The sequence below is a fragment of the Dama dama genome, chromosome 29, assembly GCF_033118175.1.
Source record: "Dama dama isolate Ldn47 chromosome 29, ASM3311817v1, whole genome shotgun sequence".
NCBI lineage: Eukaryota > Metazoa > Chordata > Mammalia > Artiodactyla > Cervidae > Dama > Dama dama.
In genome coordinates, this window is record NC_083709.1 from 58,312,505 (window position 1) to 58,333,930 (window position 21,426).

Sequence of the window (21,426 nt, forward strand, 5' to 3'; positions counted from 1 at the left end):
TCCAAAGTCCCTAGTCAATATGCTCTCTTCATCTTTCAGAGCCTTTGTTTGTTGTATTCTATCCAGGGTTTTTAGTTATAATAGGGAGGAATAGTAAGTAATGGGGCCAAGCCATCCTGGGTAGAACAAGAAGTACCATTAATTTTAATATATTTTCTTTACATTCAGTTAAAAATATTTTCTAATTTTCATTGTGATTTGTTCTTTGACCCATGGGATATAATGAAGCATCTTGCTTCAGATAAAATATGATGATGTCTTGGATCTGCTTCAAAATAATACAGAAGGAGAAAGTGGGTGAGGGTATAGACAAAATATAATTGGCCAAGAGTTCATCATTTTAAAAGCAGAATGGTGAGTTCATGAGAGTTCATTATACTTTTTTGGCCTCCTTTTGTATCTGCTTAAAATTTTCCATAACAAAAAGTTTTTAAAAATCAGAAAAAAACCACTGATTAATTTTCAAACACTTTGGAGTTTTCTACTTAGTCTTCTGCTATTGAGTTCTAATTCAGTTCTCTGTAATTAGAATATATCTCTGTATTACTTCAATACATTGAAATGTATTAAGACTTAAAAAATCCAAAGTCTGACAACCTGTTAACATGTTTAGTTGATTTAACTTAATATAGCTACTGATATATTTGATTTAAAGCTATCATTTTATGCCATCTTCTATTTTTGCACCATCCTTTGATATTTTAGTTCTCTATTTTTTACTTCTTTTATATTTATCAGCTATATTTTAATGATTCCATCTATTTATAAATGTGATAGCTATATACTTTAAAACTATTCTTTTGGTAGTTATAAAGATTTCAACATTACCTTGACTTACCTTAAACTTGTACATTTACCTAAAGAGCTTAGAATTCTGCTTAAGATAGATTCCTGGAGGTGGGACACTTGAACACACGGCATGAATATTTTAAGGTCTTTGGGACATATGCTCAACCTCCTTTTCAAAAAATATTGTACCAATTAACATCCACCTATAAGTTATTTTAATGGGCCCATGCCATTATTAATTATTATTGCTTCAAAAATCTATTCATTAGGTAAGTGGGAAAAAATAAGTTTAATTCTTTAACTACTTTTGAGGTTGACTTTTTATTGTACATTCATTAATCAAGTAACCTTATGCTTCTGTGAATAACTCATTCACATTATTGGACATTTTTCATTTGAGATATTAGTGTTTTTCTTTTCAGTTTGTAAGAACTGATTTAAATTAGGAATAAATCTTTGTCAACTATTGAAGATATTCTTTCCTTGCTTAACTCTTACTTTGTAATAATCTTGCTCACTAACCAATAGAAGAGGGGAAGAGAAGAAAAAAAATATACTGTCTCAAGACACAAGAGCAGAGAGTCAAGGATTTTGCCTCTCTTAAAGCTATTATGTTTCTCTAAGAACTGACTACACAACATTTTCCCTCCCAGGTTCTCAAAGTTAAAAATAAGGAACATATCTCATGGCTCTTTAAGAGAGCTAGTTTGCATAAGTACTCAATGATCTTATTAAAAGTTGACAAGACCATTAAATATGGTTTACTAGCATGATATTCCTTTAAAGGTATAAGTAGATGCTTTTCTGATGGACTTTACCCTATTGGCTTCAAAGCAGTGTTAGAGTGGTTAAGGGGTTGAAGTGAATCCATCTAAAAAATATTTACTAATCTTTTTTGAGCAGTGACAAGACCCAGTACTTAGGTCACTGGGAAAGTAAGGTCAAGAGACACATAGTCCTGAGTTTGACCTAGGCAAGATGGGATACAGATGATTGTCTAGGTAGCTGTTTGTGTCCTATGGAGGGATCAGAACAACAGAGACCTACCTTGCCCCACCTTCAAAAGAAAAATCTATTATTCCAGTGTTTTCAGTTTTAACCATAAAACAGGGGAAAGGGTTTCATTTATTTAAACAGCTGAACATGTATCAGAAACCCTTACAAAAGCATGCTTAAAGTAAAGCAACATATTTAAACTTATTCTGAGACTCTCTTCAGAGATAGCAAAGTTATTCGGGTTTGAAAAAGGAATGAACATTAGCACAGGATGTTCTGTAAGCTCATCTACTTACCATCATACTGCAGAAATCCATTTTCATCTGTCTCTATCTCAGACTCTGGCTGGAAAAACAATAAAGTACCCATAAAAACTTCAGTGCAGAAATAATACAGTCATAGAAGGAGGAGGTGACAAACCTTTAACAAATGCTTTGGTGATGAGGAGAAATAAAATCAAAGATTAGCTCCCACAAGTGATCTGCTGGATCAGTAACACTACTGCATTGAGCCTGTCTTCACTACAAAAGCTCAATCACTTAGCAAGGGATTTTGGATGTAATTCAAGTAAAACTGCTATTATAACTGCTTCGATTTAAATAAATTATTTGGGAAGTTTCATAGATACCTTAAAAAAATCATCCTGAGATAGGACACTGCAGTTTGGAAGGTGTTTCTGCAAATTCTTAGCCAGTGTTGTCTTCCCACCATTTGTCACACTGAACCGAAAAAAGAAAAAAAAACAGAATACTGAGCAGGAAAGTGCATTAAAAGAACATAAAATATTTTAAATTGACACTACAAAAAGGATATTTCACACAATATGTAATATCTAAGAAGAATTATTTCCTTTATAGATGATACTTCTTTGTTTGGCAAAACCATAGGCCCAAGTAGGTCTCAGGAAACAAACGACAGGATGGAGCAGAAAGGTAACTAACTGCTGGGCAAGTGAACTGGGTGATATTAAATACTAAGACTTAAATAACAGCTATTGTATTGGAAGTAAATTTTTTGTCTATGCTGAAACATTTACAGGGTTCATATGGTACTCAGAGAAGGTGAGCAGCACATCTTAGCGCAAGTGTATGAAACTGTACATGCTATGATTCTGTCTCAATGTACAGTGAAGAAAAGTGGGGAGTGGCTTATTAGAAGCCCACCTATCAAGACTTATCATCTCCTGTGGGGTGCCTCCTTTTCCTCTAATCTGTCTCCACTGGTTGGGCTGGCTGAGAGGTCCATTTAGCTTACTGCATCTGGCAGTTACTTGTCTCTTCTGGCTGGACTGTGACATCAAGGAGAATGGAGACCCTGACCACCTCCTCCGCATATGTATCTAGTTTTCTGGTACTCAGAAACGTGCATAGTGGGTGGAAAGCACTTCTCCACTCAGTAACTCAAACAGATATTTTTTTTTAACCTGGGGCTGATGTAACTCTAAAGAGTCTACGGACAGATTCGAGGTCTTTGTGAACTTTAAAGAAATTTACATCTTTATTTTCACTAAATTCTAACAGATTTTTGGCATTTCCTTTCATTATAAATATAAATCATAAACAACACTATTGTTAATAGTACCTGTGACTTTTTCACCAATAGAAATCACAAATAGATAATTTCATAACATGTTGCACTTGGAGTACACATCTTGTATTAATACCACTGATACTCATTATTACTTCAAATTTACTGTAGTTTTTAGACTTACCATTGGACAGTGCTATTTAGCGAGTTAACAAAGAAGCACGTATATCACAATGCTACAAATTTGCTTTTAAAAATATTTTTATAACGGTATTATCACAGTTGGTTTCCTTTGCATTCTTGTCTTTTATTTTGTGCACTTAAAACCACTACTGTAAGAAATCAAGACTTCACCATACCGTCAAATGTCTGTAGTACAAAAAACTCCTGACTGCACATGTATTTCTAAGAACCTGTGCTTATTCCCCAGTAAGATGAACTGTAATATGTTTATAATCTAGAAAGGGGAAAAGGATCAATATTTTTTCATCAAAATTGTTTACTAGATATAATTCAATTATTACCCAAATACCTTATACCTACAAAGTAAAAGGAACTTGATTCACAAGTTTTTGTTTTTGTTTAACCTTAGTCCACACAATTGGGTTGGAAATAGGCAACCTCTTTAAAAATGGAAAAGTGGGGACTTCCCTGTTAGTCCAGTGCTTAGGGCTTCATGTTTCCAAAGAAGGGGGCCTCAGTTTGATCCCTGATTGGGGAACTAAAGATCCCACATGCCATGTGGCATGGGCAAAAACAAAGTAAAATGTGAAAAAAAGGAAGAGTGGGAGGGTGGGCTTACCCTATGTATTGAGTAAATGCTGTTGTGAGAATTTTTTCCCCCTCTAACAAAAATGTCTGTAATCCATATTGAATGCCCATAGTTCAGTTTCTGAATTTTGGTTTAAAATACATAGTAAACAGGGGTAACTTTATTACAGTATGAGCAATCTGGCTCGAAAAGTATTATTTTCTAGACCTACCTCTTTAGTTAAGATCATGTAACTGAACTAACAGATTCCTTTTCACCGACTTAGCTGGAGCCAATGAAAAATAAGCACCCCATTTTTTTTAGATTCAGAGGAGATGGACCAGCTAGAAGGCAGTCCAGGTCAGAGAGATGGTGGGGGAGAGGGGAGAATTTAACCAGTCTGAGCCTCGAACCTATAATTAGTTTGCAACCATCCTGATGAGCTGATATCTTAAGACTCAACTCTTCTCCTTCAGCATGCTCACAACCACCATGCACCAGCAGGCTCACAGCCTCCTGTATGCGCTCTCCAACCCCAGGACCAGACTGTCCAGATGGAGCAAATTCTGGATATGGGGAAGGAAATGGGCGACTACTTGGGCCCACTTCCTCTGTTCACAAAACCCAAATAATTGCACAATTTCTAGTCTATTTTTCTAGTGTGACAAAAACTTGTAGTCCATTTTTCGTGTGACAGGTAACAAGTGAGGTCACTGGATTTGGAACATGGTATCTGGCTAGGGAAATGGCAACCCTCTCCAGTATTCTTGCCTCAAAAATCCCATGGACAGAGGAGCCTGGTGGGCTAGTCAATGGGGTCACAAGAGTTGGAAATGACTTAGCGACCACCACCACTGCCATCTGGCTAGAGAGGGGTTAAAAAATGCTGTCTGTAATTACTCTAACAAGTGGAGAATCCCTCCTGCAACAGGTAGATATTAAAATTCCCATTGTCCAGTTGAGGAACTAAGGGTTGAAAAGTTGTTCATAAAAACTTGCCCAAGGTAACAACTGGAGATGAGATACAAAGTCCAACTCTAACACCCAGGGGGTTTACATTTTTTAACATCAAGGAACTTCGTGAGAATCTGATGAAGGTTATAAAACCTTTCCTTAGAAAAATGAATATCTTCACACAAGCATTAAGTTTCACAAGGTTCCTAGATGCCCCCTGAATCCTTCAGAAACTATTATTCCTTGCAGTCTCAAGTGAATAATTAGTTCAGTTCAGTTCAGTCACTCAGTCATGTCCGACTCTTTGTGACCCCATGAACCACAGCATGCCAGGCCTCCCTGTCCATCACCAGCTCCCGGAGTTTACCCAAACTCATGTCCATTGAGTTGGTGATGCCATCCAACCATCTCATCCTCTGTTGTCTCCTTCTTCTCCTGCCTTCACTCTTTCCCAACATCAGGGTCTTTTCAAATGAGTCAGTTCTTCGCATCAGGTGGCCAAAATACTGGAGGAAGGAAATCAATCCCTCCAATGAACACCCAGGACTGATTTCCTTTAGGATGGACTGGTTGGATCTCCTTGCTGTCCAAGGGACTCTGAAGAATCTTTTCCAACACCACAGTTCAAAAGCATCAATTCTTCTGCGCTCAGCTTTCTTTATAGTCCAACTCTCACATCCATACACGACTACTGGAAAAACCATAGCCTTGATTAGATGGACCTTTGTTGACAAAGTGATGTCTCTGCTTTTTAATATGCTGTGTAGGTTGGTCATAACTTTCCTTCCAAGGAGTAAGCATCTTTTAATTTCATGGCTGCAATCACCATCTGCAGTGATTTTGGAGCTCCCCCAAAAATAAAAAATCAAGTCAGCCACTGTTTCCACTGTTCCCCCACCTATTTGCCATGACGTGATGGGACTGGATGCCATGATCTTATTTTTCTGAATGTTAAGTTTAAGCCAGGTTTTTCACTCTCCTCTTTCATTTTCATCAAGAGGCTCTTTAGTTCTTCACATTCTGCCATAAGCATGGTGTCATCTGCATATCTGAGGTTACTGATATTTCTCCCGGCAATCTTGACTCCAGCTTGTGCTTCATCCAGCCCAGCATTTCTCATGACACACTCTGCATATAAGTTAAATAAGCAGGGTGACAATATACAATCTTGATGTACTCCTTTTCCTATTTGGAACCAGTCTGTTGTTCCATGCCCAGTTCTAACTGTTGCTTCCTGACCTGCGTACAGGTTTCTCAAGAGGCAGGTCGGTGGTCTGGTAATTAGTTCACAGGGCAGCAAATTTTAAGTACAAGAGAGATACAGCACAGTGTGTTTGGAGGAAGGCAGGCAGGAGCTGCAGCTGAGTCTGGCAAGGGCTTTGCAGAAGCAGCAGCAGCAGTAAAACAAAATCCTGGCCTGTGCTGAGGAAGACACGGTGGAGAGGCTTTCTTAGGGAGTAACGCACATGACAAGAAAGCATGACCCAGAGGTCCATAGGGAGGGCTGCAATCCCGAGACGAGGGGAATTTACTCACACGTATGCGGAATGAGAGTTGGATTGGATCCTGTAGTGGGCCTGGTGGTGGCCTCCCCAGGTTCCCCCTCCTGCCACCCCGTTCCCAAGGTCTGGTTTGGAGTGACCCACTCTCACATTCAGAGCAGGGCCACACTGGCCTAAACCAGTCAAGGCAGCCCCCTTGCTTTTGCCTGTGACTGTGGGTATGTGACACAGCTGGTCGGGTCTAAGAGACCCTTGACCCAGGGGAAGCAAAGTCCCTGCCCTAGTGCTAGGCTCAGAAGCAGCACGTGGTCCCAGGAACTGCTGGTGGTCTCTGGTGACCAAATAATGGAGCCAACTTTAGATGAACTCGAAAGGAGGAAGACACAGTGAAATGGAGTCTTTGGCGACACTCCTAAGCTTCTCCATCAAATCCTTCCTGTATCCTGCCTGCCCCTGACGCTAATACATTTTACTATTTTGGATGGTCCTCGTATATATGGAAATTCAGACAGCATTTTAAATAATTGGGAACCACTGGATATTGTTCATCAGGTGAGGAAAGAATTTAAAAATTTTGTATAAAGATTAAACTGGCAGAGGTATGTAGGAAAGATTAAGAGGAGGAGACTGCAATCAGGGAAGATAAGGGCTTGCATTAGGATGGTGGCAGTGAGCATGGAAACCAAGGGCTGGACAAGAGAAGCCAATGCAGAGAAAACCGAACCTCGTTCTAAGAGACGGGAGCAAGTCAAGGCAAAGCTCCGGCATTTAATTCCCTCAATTTTACTTCTAACTGATGACTCGCTATAGGAATGTAATACAATAATATGACGATCTCGCCCACATTACAAACTTTTAATTTCAATAGTCTTAACTGGTTTATTAACTAGACTACACATAATGTGAAAGTACTCAGAAGAAAGATGAATATAATGCACTAGCAAAACAAATAATGTCCTCTTAAGTTGCCGTAGTCTTATTTGAATGCCCACTTCTAGTTACATGGGTAGGGTGACCATATAATTTAGGACACTTCTAAGAAGGAGAGGGGTAAATGATTAATAATCACGCCACAGCAATAAGGACTACTTCAAGATAAAAAAGTACGGAGAAAAAGGAGTAGAGGTGAGGTGGTTCCTCATTCCCCATGTTCAAAACTGAGCATACCTGGAAAGAAACAATAGATTTTCTAGGTCACACTGGAGGAGCAGCCACGTGGAGAATATTTCACCCCAAATCAAAGTAGCATCTGAAGAGGCCTTGCCGCTGGTGTCAGCTTCAGAAAATAAAGTCAAGCAGGTAAACTTTGTGTACTGACTCTCCTGTTTCTGTTTACAGGAAACTCTCCCATTTCTTGGCATCTACGTAGCCAATACTTAACTGTTTTAAATTCAACAGTGGGTTGCTTTCTTTTCTCTTTCTTTCTCACTGCTTCTCCTTCTCCCACCATATCCACATGGAAACACCTTTTGGACATCCTGAGTATCTTGACCAGCTATTGGTAGCAAAATTACTCACCCACTGATTCCAATGACAAATGTTTTCATAATTAGCTTTGAAAATCACGTCTTCCTAAAATAAAAATAAAAAACAAAAACAAAAAAACGAAGGCATATCATTTAGGTGTCCAAAGAGATAAAAGAGAGAGTCCTAACAGGAGGGTCGGCTGAAGGAGAAGATGCTACTGATCTCTGGGTTACCCACATTCTATGGGAGAGCTTCAAACAGTACTAGCTTCTCTCTGCCATCTGTCGTGCTAAGTGCCAACGGCGGGTAGTACTCAGGGCCCGAGAGCCAAGTCAAGTGAACTAAAAGGGCCCCCATGGCCAAGCACGCATCCCTGAGGGTCTGTTTGCAAGGGCAGGGAAGAGCTGCAGAGCCAGGGGGCATATTACAGAGTTTCATGCTCCCCTCAGGCAGATGACTTGTCACCTGCATGACTCAGTCACCCAAGAATGACCCATTAACCCCAAGGCAAGGAGTTGGCTGAGATGGCCTCTTTTTCCTTCTGAAATGGGGAAAAAGTCACTGCTGGCCAGAGGCTGGAGGGTGCTCCAGACACTTAAAGGGTGCTCCCTTTAAGGGTGCTATTTCCTCATTCTAGGGCCAGGGTAGAAAGACTTTCAGTAATGGGCCAGCAAGTAAATATTTGAGGCTTTGTGGGCCAGGAGGCAAAGTCAGGGTTATTATGTAAGAACTTATAAGAGAGAAACCATTTCCACAAACTTTTTGACAGAAGCCAAAACATAATAATTGAGTACTTTTTTTTTTTTTTTGTAATGCATGTCTACAAATGAGAAGAATGGGATTCCTTTTCTATTGGGATAACATTTCCCTTACTGGATTTCAGAATGAGTGTTTCCTATTACAAAATGTTACAAGTGTTCAGGCAGTGGGCTGGGTTTTAGCTGCAGGCTACTGCTGGCTGACCCCTAGTCTGGGGGGGGGGGGGTGGAGGGTGGTTTCACGCATGGCCCCCTAAGATTTATCAAAGTACTCTTGTGGATATTCCAAGGACCACTGTCATCTCTTTAAGTGAGAAGATGAAACCCAGCAGCAGGGAACCTTAGCACAATGGTTCTAGAAGGTTGTCTCTGCCTGAGGCTGCTCTTTACTCCTGACTGTTCTAGTGGAATGATTAGGAACCTAAGCTGTACCACCCTGGTACATGGTGGCTAGTCTTGGCTGCCCTCCCAGTTCCTACCCCGACCTGTGTCCGGACTCCCTCTGTGGGGATGGTAGGGACAGAAATCTGGTAGAGAGAGGGCTGGTGTTCCTTGGCTTTTCTTCAGCTTTTCCAGAACATAGTTGGCCCTTGGTGTCTGAGGGCTCCACATTTGCAGATTCAACCAACACTGGTTTGAAAGTATTTAGGGGGAAAAAATTAGGAAGTTTCAACGAGCAAAACTTGAATTTGCTGCAGCAGCAACTATTTACATAGCATTTGCATTGAATTTACAATTATTTCCATAGCAAGTCCATTGTATTAGGGATTACGTGTCTAGAAACAATTCAAAGCATGTGAGAGGATGTGCACAAGTTAAATGCAAATACTTTGCCATTTTATATAAGGGACTTGGGCATCTGCAGATTTTGGCATTCCTGGGTTGGTGGGAATTGTTTTGGAACCAATCCCTGCCACCCTTGATACTGAGGAACAACGGTATTCCAAATTGAGTGCAATTGGGTAAGGTGAGGTTCCAATTTCATTTACTAGCCTATGTGAGACAAGAATGTGACTGTGACAGAAATAAAATAATACATCAGGTTGGACATCTGAGTTTTACCGGGAGTTGCATAATATTGAATATATTTATCCCCATCCAAATTGCCAAAGTGTATCAAGGGAACAATTACATATAATGAGTATTGTAAATAAATTTTTACATTGTAATTTTTCTGCTTTTGAATTATATTTTACCCTATTCTTATTTTCAATATGTCAGTGCAAGCCTGCCAACGATCCTTTTTTAGGATGGGAAAGGCTGCCCTTTATCCTGAGATGGTAGCTTTCTTAAATCTTAACATCTTACATTTCTAAAACATGTCCTTTTTTCTATGAAATTATGTTGGCAGTAGGTAATAGTAGATTCATGTCCTTAATTAGCAAAATAAGGACAAAAAAATTCATAGATTTTGTTGTTCCTTGCTTCCAGCTCACCTATTTTTGGATCAAAATATTTATTTATTATTATCAAAATCAAAAATATTTATCAAAGCCTAAATTCTCAAGCCTGGAGAGATACAATCTTAAGAGATCACATGGTTCACACTCCTTCATTCTGCAGAAGTTGAAACTGGCCCAGGCAATGGACTGACTTGCTCAAGGTCACACATACAGTCCATGGAAAACTAGAGGGAATTCCCTGGTGCTCCATGGTTTAGAACTAAGCACTTTCACTGCTGGGGCCAGGGGTTGGATCCTGGTCAGAGAACTAAGATCCTGCAAGCCACAAGGTGCAGTCAAAAAAAAAAAAAAACAAAACTAGAAACAAAACTAAACCAAATGAGTTAACTTATAATCATCTTTCAAAGCTGCTAAAAAGCACTTTACTACCAGGAGCAGAGAAAGGATGTTGTACATGTGCTGCCTTAATTGTGAGGCTCTCCTGTATAACAGATGTTATTTTGATTGATTTATTATTGGTGGCGTATTTTTTGTGCCCCATCTGGAAAAATCATAGCTTTGATTAGACAGAACTTTGTTGGCAAAGTAATGTCTCTGCTTTATAATATGCTGTCTAGGTTTGACATAGCTTTTCTTCCAAGGAGCAAGTGTCTTTTAATTTCATGGCTGCAGTCATTGTCCGTAGTGATTTTAGAGCCCAAGAAAATAAAAAAATAAAGTCTGTCACTGTTTCCATTTTTTCCCATCTATTCGCCATGAAGTGATAGGACCGGATGCCTGGGTCTTAGTTTTTTAAATACTGAGTTTTAACTCAGCTTTTTCAGTCTCCTCTTTCACCTCCATCAAGAGGCTCTTTAGTTCCTCTTCATTTTCTGTCATTAAAGGCTGTAGATATTTCTCCTGGCAATCTTGATTCCAGCTTCTGAGTCATCTAGCCCAGCATTTCTTATGATGTACTCTGCGTATAAGTTACATAAGCAGGCTGGCAATCAATATTCAGCCTTGATGGACTCCTTTCCCAATTTGGAACCAGTCTGTTGTTCCATGTCCGGTTCTAACTGTTGCTTCTTGACCTGCATACAGGTTTCTCAGAAGGCAAGTAATGTGGTCTGGTATTTCCATCTCTATATTTAAATTATTTCACTACTAAGCAGTGTACATTTTGGATACTAAACTGCAAAATGGTCACAGGTGGCATGTGCAGAACCAGCAGATTATAAAAAAGCTAGCAACTCCCTAGTAGGAATGGATGACGACAGAACTAAAAAGGTTTTTCAATCAGTTTCAACAGCAGCCTGGTTTTTCTAGAAGAGTGAAATGTTTCAGGACTTCTCACTCAATTCATTTTCTTCAACATTTTGATTATTTTCTATGTGATAGGGAAGTCTTTTTCTATTTTTTTTTTAAACTTTGCTCCCTTTTGGTAAACACCAAGGCTTGCCTATCCGAATACACAACCCTTGCCCCTTTGTCTTGGAATCACTGTTTTATTTAATTCCTAGTAGACTTCGAAGCTTCATTTTACTCTCGTGTAAAGTTTTTTCTTCTCAATTTTTATTCCCCCCCCAAATAGAAGTGATTTATCATATTGCCTATGCCATTCTAAATTTCCGCCCACTGCGTTTCTTGTCTGTTCCAGCCCCTGCCTCCCAGTGGAGATTCAACCTGCTAGGTCTGGGGTGGGCAAACTTGCTCTACTAAGTTCTAGATCGTAAATGTTTTGGGTTTCGTGGGCAGCTGCTCAACTCCGCTGTCAGGAAGTGTAAGCGGCCGCAGACAATACAGAGGCAAATGAGTGTGGCTGTGTTCTAATTAACTTTATGGACATTGAAATTTGAATTTCATATAATTTCCACGTACCACAAACTCTACTTCTTTTGATTTCTTTTAATCCATCTTAAAAAAAAAAAAAAGTGAAAACCATTCTTAGGCTGTACAGTAACACGCAACGAGGGCCTCCGTCAGTCAGTCTCAACCCTAGATGAGGAAGGCTGCCTCCTCTGGTAGGGATCAAGACCTCACCCATACCCCAGTGACTTCTCCCCAAAACCTGTATGGTCTCCAGAAGACCGACTCCCATTTTAAGGATTATTAGGGGGCAGGAGAAGAGTACTCCATCAGGACAACACTTTCTCCTGGGCAGGCCACTTATCAGTCCATTTAGGGTGGTAGACAAACAGAGCCTGCAAGACACGGCCAGGCTCAGGCTGCAGCGCAGGAACACTCTGGAAACATCTCCAGGCCCCAGCAAGTCTGCGTGGCGGGGAGCGGCGGAGTCAGGCAGGTACTCACCGGGCGCTAGTTCGACTGCTCCCGAGCAAAGCGGCACAGGCGATCGCTAGGCGCGCGCCTGTCACCAACCCGCCGCAACCCCCGAAGCTCGTTAACCAAAAGGCGCACAGCCTCTTTCCCCGCGCCCCTTCCGGGTCAGAGGCTGCCCAGAGTAGAGATGGCCAACCTAGGTTCCGTGCCACCTGGAGCGGACGCGGCCGCAGGCTCTGGCCGGCGTTGGGCGGGGCGGGCCTCCGGCTTGCGTGGCCTCGCGCCTGCGCGCGCGCGCTCGCGCGCGCGCGCCCGGCCCGGCCCTCTCCCGTCCAGGGCGCGCGCGGCCAGGCCGGCTCCGGCGCGAGCCTGCGGCTTCCCCCGTCCGGCTCCGCCTGGTTCTGCCTCCGGGCGCGCCGCCGTGCGCGCCGCCCGCGCTCCTGCCGCGGCGGAGCGGGCAGCCGGGGAGCCAATTAGCGCTCGGCTAGGCGGCGGCCACTTCCTTGTCTGCGGGGCCGCGCGCTCCGGACAGCTGGGTCGGCCGCGGGGCGGGGCGGGGCGGGGCGGGGCACTTCGCTGAGCCGCTTTGCCTGCCTCGGCTTGTCGGGCTGCCGAGAGTAGACACAGGTTCCTGAAGGCGCACCGCTGCAAAGCCGACAAAAAGAAACTGAGGCGCTCAGAGTGTCGGCTGGAGGCGCGTTGGGTTGACTTTTCGTGCGTGGTCTTCGGAATCAGCCGCTCCAGGAAGAGAGATGTCGAAGCCGCCACCCAAACCAGTCAAACCGGGTAAGGGAGGTGCTCGGGGGATCCCGGGCCGGCCGCGGTGCCCCGCGCTCCGTCTGCTCCTTGGCAGGGCAGGTCAGGCACGTACCCGGCCCCGAGCCTCGCTTTCGCGATCCACCCGCCGGGGTGGGAGTTGCTGCGTTCGCTCCAGGAGTCAGATCGCAAGAAGATTTTCGAGGAATTTAACAATTTTCATTTTTAAAGAGGAGTCACCCTCGGTTTTTCAGCGTTGTCATTCACTGCAGCTTTCCCATCGATATGGTGGCTACGTCCCATTGACGCTTTCCTGGAAGACAGGGCCATTGATCTCCCTTAGGGGAGAAAGAAAAAAGTCTTGAAATGGTTTTTCTTCAGCCACTTCCCCCTTTTTTTTTTCCCTTCACTGGGTGTCACTGTCAAGTTTGAGTTCTTGACCGGCCAAAGCGAACGGGAAGTGCGCTGCTTATAGGGTGGGGTGGGTGAGCGAGTCTCTTTTGGGACTTTAGAGGGGAGCAGCAAATTGAACTTAAGATCTTGGGAAAAGCGTTTAGGAAACTTGTAGTTGAGCTCCTGACTAGAAGAGTCTAGGTTGCGGCAGGGTAATCTGTTATTACTATTCGGAAGTGTCACTTTATAGAGCTCTACAAGCCCTTTGCTTTCCTCCCTTCTGTGAGTTTGTCGAGTTAAACTGGAAAGGGTGAGATTTCCTCAAAGCAGCTCTCTTGGCGGATGTTCCTTGTTCATTTCTTCTTCGATCCCTAGAATATTTTCTGGGACATGCAGAAAGAAGAATTTAAAAGGGACTGACGCATTTCAGTTCGATACTGTAACAAACTCATGCCTTCGTTGGATAGGTGATTACAGAAACGTAGGAAATGGATGAGAAACGGCTCTGACATACTCTCAGCTTTTTTCTTCCTAATCTCAGGTAACTTCAGTATATTACAGGCTGAAATGTATCTATTTACATCCTGTTTCAAAGTAACCTTGATTAAGAGAGAGTCCTTTCAGTGATTGATTTTTTTCTTGACTTTTCTAAACTTTAGTCAAGCTATTCAACTTTCATCTCATCCAGTTTTCTTTCTTCACCATCATGCAGTGGTAGTTTCAAGGCATTTTATTTGAAAATTCTGTACACACACATATATGACATAGTCAGTCACCCGGGACTTGAATTTTGGTGAACCAGGTGTGACTTTGCTGGGACGTTGGCTCTGGTGTGAGCAAAGGTGGGGCGTGGCTAGGATTGGGGTCTGTGTTTCTTTAGAAATGGAGTCTGATGAGGAATTTGCCTTCTAAGTGCATTTGTGGAAAATGGGAGCTTTCTAAACTTGTGTATAAATCAGGACCTCAGGTCATCAACACAGCAGAGTTATTCTTTGATAACTGAGCAGAGTACTTTATTTCAAAGAAGGTCCTGAGACGCCATTCATGAGGTTTTTATCTCTGGACATTCAGTGACGTCTGTGCCACAGCTGGAGGGGCATGGACGTGGTGTGTTTTTGTGTATTTGCCTGGGTGTGGTTTAGGGATCACACTGTGACCAGTTGGAAATACACTCAGGAACCGTTTTGTTGTCTGACCCTACTGCTTTCTCCTTCTGTTCAGTAAATCAGAAAGCAAATGGTTAAAAATGACTACTATTCAGACTCCACATTGATTTGTAAATGAGATCCAAACTAAAATATCACCCTAGAAATAATCTGTCAGTGTACTAATTTACAGTGAGAAATATTACTTTTTATCCAACTTGAGACTGTGTGTGGCCTGGCTTAGTTGAAAACAGAAGGGGCCTATTATAGTCCTGGCTCTCATTTACAGGGCGCCAGACCCTGATCTAAGCACTTTCTGTGTGTTATCTCATTTACCTCTCACAATAACCCTATGAGGTCAGTACCTGTATTGTTCCCATTTCACAGATGTGGAAATGAAGCTAAGTCAAGAAAGATCAAGTTAACGTGCCCAAGATTAGCCACTGAGTGGAGAGGAGTGGGCAGAATTAGAACCCAGGTAGTTCGGCCCCAGAGTCTGAGCTCTTAACCATGATGTTACTATGCTTTACATCAAAGCATACCATGAACTCGTGTGTACTGTAACTTTTTTTTAACCTTCCTGATAGGCAGGAAGTGGAAAGGAAAGTGTCTCTGGTCCTCAGTCAGGCTTTCTTGTCACAAACGCACCCCTCGGCTGTAGCAACAAAAAGGATGGTGCTGACATTTACTTTCTTGTCCTGCAGGCAAGATAGATGGGTGAAAATATTGGAAAGCAAACTTGGAATTGGAGGGCAGGGTGTATTTAATTCTTAGCTTCTTGGTTTGTTTACACCCCTGCCTCATCCTGAATTAGGCTTGGGAAAAAAAAAAAAAGATGCAGGAAGTGGGGTCCTATAGAGGGAGGGAAGAATAATAAGAGGAAACTGGAGAGAAAGTTATCTTACACACATGCATGTTGTAAGGTCCTTCGAAGTTTCTAAAGAAGGCCTGTAGATTTGGCTCTCTGCTTCAAGCAGAGAGAGAGAACAGATCAATTACTAAGATTTGCCGTGTTCATAAAATTAAAATGTATTACTTGCTCTGAGAAGAGTTATTACAGTGGTAGTGAGATCTGAAATGAACTTCTCATGGGTGGGTTCTCTTTAAGTATTGCAGTGGTCTGGACATCTCTACAAGAAACACAAGTGGGACATCATTATGCTGGTCTTTAGAGCTTCCTGCAGTGCAAGATCCAGGCGAAGCAGCATGGTTCAATTTCAGAGGCAGTGTGGAAATGAGGGGAGCTAGGTGAAGGAGGACAGAGGACTTACGGGAAGATTTTAGTAGCAGTGGACGTTTAGCTATAATGTGGGCTGATGTATCTGTCAGGGTGATTGGCATATACTCTGTAGGGGTACCATTTTCCAAAGGAATGTTCTTTCAGCGTCCTGGTCAGTGGCTGTCAGGAGAGTCCTGCTACTTCATTTCCTTTTTTACCTTCCTGAGGTTATCCCAGAGTTTGGGTTAGTGGCCATATCCAAAATTCGTTTGCTAAACACTTCTTAATACATGCAGCTTATATTTTAGGCCCTGTGCTAGACCCTGGGGCTCCAAGGAACAATAAAATAAGATCTTGTCCCTGAAGCTCTTGAAACTAACGAGGAAGATTTAGGTATCTCCAGATAATGTCTTAGATTGTTGCCTATCTGCAATTGGATGGCTGACCTTATCCGTTTTGCTTAAAAAAATCTTATAGCTAAAAAAGGAAGTAATATGTTTTTGTTATAGAAAATTTAGAAACTGTAGTACAGAGAACAATAAGTCTATAAATGAAAGTATAAAAGTCATCCATAGCTGTCATCTAGTGATAGCTTTAACTGATTCATTTATTCAGAGAGGAAAAAATTATACAAAACTTCAGATCATTTTAGATGAAAACCTTTTCCCTCTCGAAGGTGTTATATAAGCAGCATATGTGTGACATCTTTGAAGTTTTATGATGTTTTTACTGTAAATATGAAAGAACCCAAAACATTGACATTTGCTTCTTCAAAGCCCCTTGAATTTATTTTCCCAAGACAGTGGAATATTTAGGCTGCTTTACTTCCATCACTGAAATCAATAAGCCATTTAAATGAATTGGTCAAGGTCAGACAGACATCAGGCTTCTGGCGACATGGGAAGGTTATCAGACCTGCTTAGAATGAGAAGATTCTAGTCCAAATCTCATTCAACATCCTTTGGCCCATCTTTACATCTTGGGGTGACATTTTCTGATCCCCTTCATCTCATACCTCAAGTCCAGTGAAAACCGTTGCCAAATATGTCTTCACTTGCGTAGTGGCCATGGGAAACAAAATACATGGGCTTGGGAAGAGGGAGAGCGAGGGGGGACAGACACAGCCTTTTGGTGGGCTGATTTGAACTATTAAGTCAAAATTCTTTATTTGTTTGTCATTTCATTCATACTTCAATAAAGCTGGGGAAAAACATTATCAAACAAATTAAATGAGCTTGGGAAAATAGTTTCAGATACCAGTATAGAGAGAGATTTTTGATTCTTTTGAACAGCTTTCTAGTACTCTACTGTATTTATTTAACCAAACCCATGAACCACGCTTCAGTCATTTCTTCTGTTAGAGCAAATAGCGTTACAACAGCCTTGTTGCTTAATGTGTGAGTATATCCACAGGACCGAGTCCCGGCAGTGGGATTATTGTGCCAGAGGGTATGTATAAATACCTTGCCACACTCACAGACACGTCCAAAATGCTCTCCCAAAGAGATAGTTCTAATTTACTTTCCTCCCCAAAATGTTTGAGCACGCCTTACACAGAAAATTTGCCACACATGTGATAGGAGATATTATCAAAGTGTGGTTAGAGGGCTAGAAGTACAAGGCAAGGAGCTTGAAGACGCTGAGATGGTGTTGCTAAAGAGGGAAGATTTAAGCAGGGTTTCCAATGCTGCTGAGTAAGAATTTAGTAGGCAGAAAAGAGGGAAGTCGTTTGACATGTGGAGAAATGAAATGTCTTGACACGATGGCCTGTCCACGTTTGCTTGACTGCACAGGGCCTGAGCCTCTCTCACAAAAGCCAGGGATATTTGGTGCGGAACTGTGAACCGGAGAAATCTGTCCCAAATTAAAGAGAAAGCCTAGTGTCGCAGTTTGTGAAAAACATTATTGCTCCACACAGAAAGTGAGCATTTGAATGTCCACATGTGAACCATCTACTTCTGTGTGTATCAATTTGTCAGTGTTAACAAGAGCTGTGGGTGGTTAGTTTGCAGATGTGAGTTAAAGAGGGTCACAGCTTCAGCTCACTCACACAAGTCACTGGTGGGGCTGCTGGGGCCACCTCCTTTTTTATTCATTTTTGCCAGTTGTTTCCCACTCAGCATTTGAGTACCTGTAGAATTTGTAGAAAGTTACAAGGCAAATCCCTCAACTTACTCTTAGGGTAAGAGTTAGGGGAGAGTTCCGTATTTGTGCATTTTGATGAGCGTTTTTAAACCTGTTAGCTTCCTTAGAATTTGATAAATTGCTTTGGTTTTATATTCTTGGAACCAAAGAATGTACTCATTCTCACCCCCATCTCTGCCTCCTGCCGCCCCCTTGTGAACTTGAATTTATTAGGGGAGCCAGGTCAGCGGGGGTACGAGTTGCAGATTGGGAGGAAGGGGTAGTGGGCCTGGGCAGCCCTGTCAGCCAGAGGCCAAGAAGACGGGAGGCCCGCGGGGCCTCACCGGTAGAGCACTCCATCGGCAGGCGGCAGGCGAGCAGACAGACTTTTCTTCACCGCGCGGGTGTCGGGGCCAGGGCGTGCCAGTAGCTTCGAGAGGACGTGGAAGAGGTGGGTGCCTGGCTTCGGTTGCTGTGGGGTGGACAGAACAGTGAAAGCCCCCACTCAGGCGCTTGTGTAAGACGCCCCGGGGGTGGAGGTGGTGGCAGCGCTGGCAAGCCACAGAGGGGTCCATGGAGTGGTGAGAGGTTGGGGTCCCCGGCGGGGAGGGATCTGGTGGTTCTTTCCTAGTCTAGTGCTCCTGTTTCCCAGGGAGCCTGAAAGCAGTTTAAATTCAAATTAAGGGAGACCCTGGAAACTGACTCTAGGGTGTCTAGACCAGGTTTTTTCTCTTGCTGGAGGCTCTGCCTCCAGCCTCTTACAGTGATCTGACAACAGCCCTGATAGCCTTTCTGACATCCCCGACTCAGGGATTTTGCTGGGTTCTGGGAAATTCAGGGCTTCTATGTCAGGATCTCTCATCTGAGGACAGACTTGATTCCACCCACTGGTATGATACTTGTGTTGACTTCCACCTGGAGAGTCTTCTGGGGTGGCTGTATCTTCTAGAAATGTCTTGACCCAATCCATGCTTATGGAGAGGATCCCTCCAAATTCCAGTTCTCTGAGCACCAATGAAAAATGCTAGGCTGAGAGAAGACCCTCCAGGTTTTTTGGCATAGTTGGCAGGTATCTCCAGACTCCAGATTTGGAAGATTCCACAGAGTCTCATATTTTCTTTCTTGGAAATCAGACTCTTAGGACTCTCTCTAAATTGTTGTCTCTGCAGGTTTACAGGGTTTGGGGGTTGCTTTTGGCGCCTATAGTTTTGATGAGTTTGTGCAAATTTGTTGACAGTAGTCCTGTTGTTGTTCATTCGTTCAGTTGTGTCCGACTCTTTGTGACCCGATGGACTGCATCACACCAGGCTCTTCTGTCCTCCACTATCTCCCGGAATTTGTTCAGATTCATGTCCATTGAGTCGGTGATGCCATCCAACCATCCCATCTTCAGTGGCACCCTCCTCCTGCTGCCCTCAATCTTTCCCAGCATCAGGGTCTTTTCCAAAGAGTCGGTTCTTCATATCAGGTGTCCAGAGCATTGGAGCTTCAGCTTCAGCATCAGTCCTTCCAGTGAACATTCAGGGTTGATTTCCTTTAGAATTGACTGGTTGTATCTTCTTGCAGTGCAAAGGACTCTCAAGAGTCTTCCCCAGCTCCACAATTCAAAAGCATCAGTTCCTCTGCATTCAGTCTTCTTTATGGTCCAGCTCTCACATCCATACATGACTACTGGAAAAACCATAGCTTTGACTATATGGGCCTTTGTCAGCAAAGCGATGTCTCTGTTTTTTAATACACTGTTTAGGTTTATCATAGCTTTTCTTCCAAGGAGTAAGTCTCTTTTAATTTCATGGCTGCAGTGATTTTAGAGCCCAAGAAAATAAAATCTGTCCCTGTTTCCACTTTTCCCCCATCTATTTGCCATGAAGTGATGGGACTGGATGCCATGATCTTAGTTTTTTGAACGTTGAGTTTTAAGCCAGCTTTTTCACTCCTTTCACCCTCATCAAGAGGCTGTTTTGTTTCTCTTCATTTTCTGCCATTAGAGTGGTATCATCTGCATATCTGAGGTTGTTGATATTTCTTCTGGCAGTCTTGATTCTAGCTTGTGCTTCATCCAGCCCGGCATTTTGCATGATGCACTCTGCATATAAGTTAAATAAGCAGGGTGACCGTATACAGCCTTGACATCCTCCTTTCCCAATTTTTAATCAATCCGTTGTTCCATATCTGGTTCTAATGGTTGCTTCTTGACCTGAATACAGGTCAGGTAGCCCTGAGAGGACCTAAACTGAAGGTATTCTTACTGGTGTTTCAGACAAGGAAACTGTTTGAGAAACATAACAACAAACACCATTCTCTCCAAAGTTAGTTTCTGAATAGTATATCACACTCGAGATTGTTTTCAGCCTAGTTTTTCTGTTGAGGAATAAATCATTCTCTTCTATTCCTCAGAACTCAGGTTCTAAATTGAAGTCACCCAAGGAACTGCTAATCACAACCTGGGTGTGCATTAAGAAGGGCTGTTGGGTGGGAGTCAGTGCTGATGGTGACTGCCCACTTCCTCTTTCAGGGAGCCTGTCCCATCAATAGAGCTGCTTCTAATTCTTGCCTAATGTCTTCCTACTCAGGAGCGTCCAAGTTTATACCTAAATATTGAGTCCCTAAATGGTCCCCAGGACTTGACATTGACTTGGTAGGAGCTCTGTTCTCCACAATGGATTCCTGCTCGTTTCCTGATTCTCAGTTGACACTGGATCTCTCTGATGTTTTGACATCTAACCAGGCACTCTCTTGTTGACTGGCACTGGGATGTATGCTGCCTGGTCTGCCCCGAACCCTTGTCTTTAGCTTGCTTGGACACATGCTCCCTGTTATATGGCCACACACTGAGCCTTCCCAACATGCTGTGACCTTAAGTCACATGTGGCATGGGTCTATGTCTGATTTTAGACCAATTTCCCATCGGGTGTCCATCCTTCTTCAGACCTAACCTTTGGTAGACCTGAGTACCATAGTCAGTTGTTGTTGGAGCTCTGATTTGGGGACCAATGCCACGTGCCTGGAGAGCCTTACAACAGTATCCTGCCCCGGAGCATCCAGGTTTTCATCACTGACATCACCTGGCACTTGGCTTCCTCTTTTCTCACTTCCATGGGCCTCTGAGAATAAACTCACTGCTTCACATCTGATGAGCAGATTTACCTGCGGTGTTAAACAAATCGTTGATTTATCAGAATCGTCTTCCCCAATGTGCTTACATTAAAAAATAAGCTAAAAACAGGATTCCTGAGAGAGAAATTCCTTTTTCAGATGAACTAGTTGTTACTGATAGGAATTTAGGCATAAAGATGGGCTAATTAGGGTATTCTAAGACCAAACTCTGATTTGGAGGGGAGAGAGGCAGAAAATAGTAATGGGAAATGAACATTAGCTTT

At 42.7% G+C, this 21,426-nt stretch overlaps 2 protein-coding genes across 3 annotated transcripts in view; one reads left to right on the forward strand and one right to left on the reverse strand.

Annotated features, from left to right (window-relative positions):
- Positions 1-12,579, reverse strand: part of NMRK1 (nicotinamide riboside kinase 1) — a 38,009-nt gene extending 25,430 nt beyond the window's left edge. For both annotated transcript variants that reach the window (XM_061132916.1, XM_061132917.1), the window contains exons 1-4: positions 12,440-12,579; positions 8,038-8,091; positions 2,414-2,504; positions 2,082-2,130 (exon numbers count right to left, since the gene is read on the reverse strand). In XM_061132916.1, the coding sequence (XP_060988899.1) occupies positions 2,082-2,130; positions 2,414-2,504; positions 8,038-8,066 (169 nt within the window). In that variant the 5' untranslated portion in view covers positions 8,067-8,091; positions 12,440-12,579. The remainder of the gene's footprint in view (positions 1-2,081; positions 2,131-2,413; positions 2,505-8,037; positions 8,092-12,439) is intronic.
- A 385-nt stretch (positions 12,580-12,964) lies between these two features.
- OSTF1 (osteoclast stimulating factor 1) overlaps positions 12,965-21,426 on the forward strand; it is a 58,285-nt gene continuing 49,823 nt past the window's right edge. Inside the window, exon 1 of the mRNA XM_061132790.1 lies at positions 12,965-13,195. Within this exon, the coding sequence (XP_060988773.1) occupies positions 13,162-13,195 (34 nt within the window). The 5' untranslated portion in view covers positions 12,965-13,161. The remainder of the gene's footprint in view (positions 13,196-21,426) is intronic.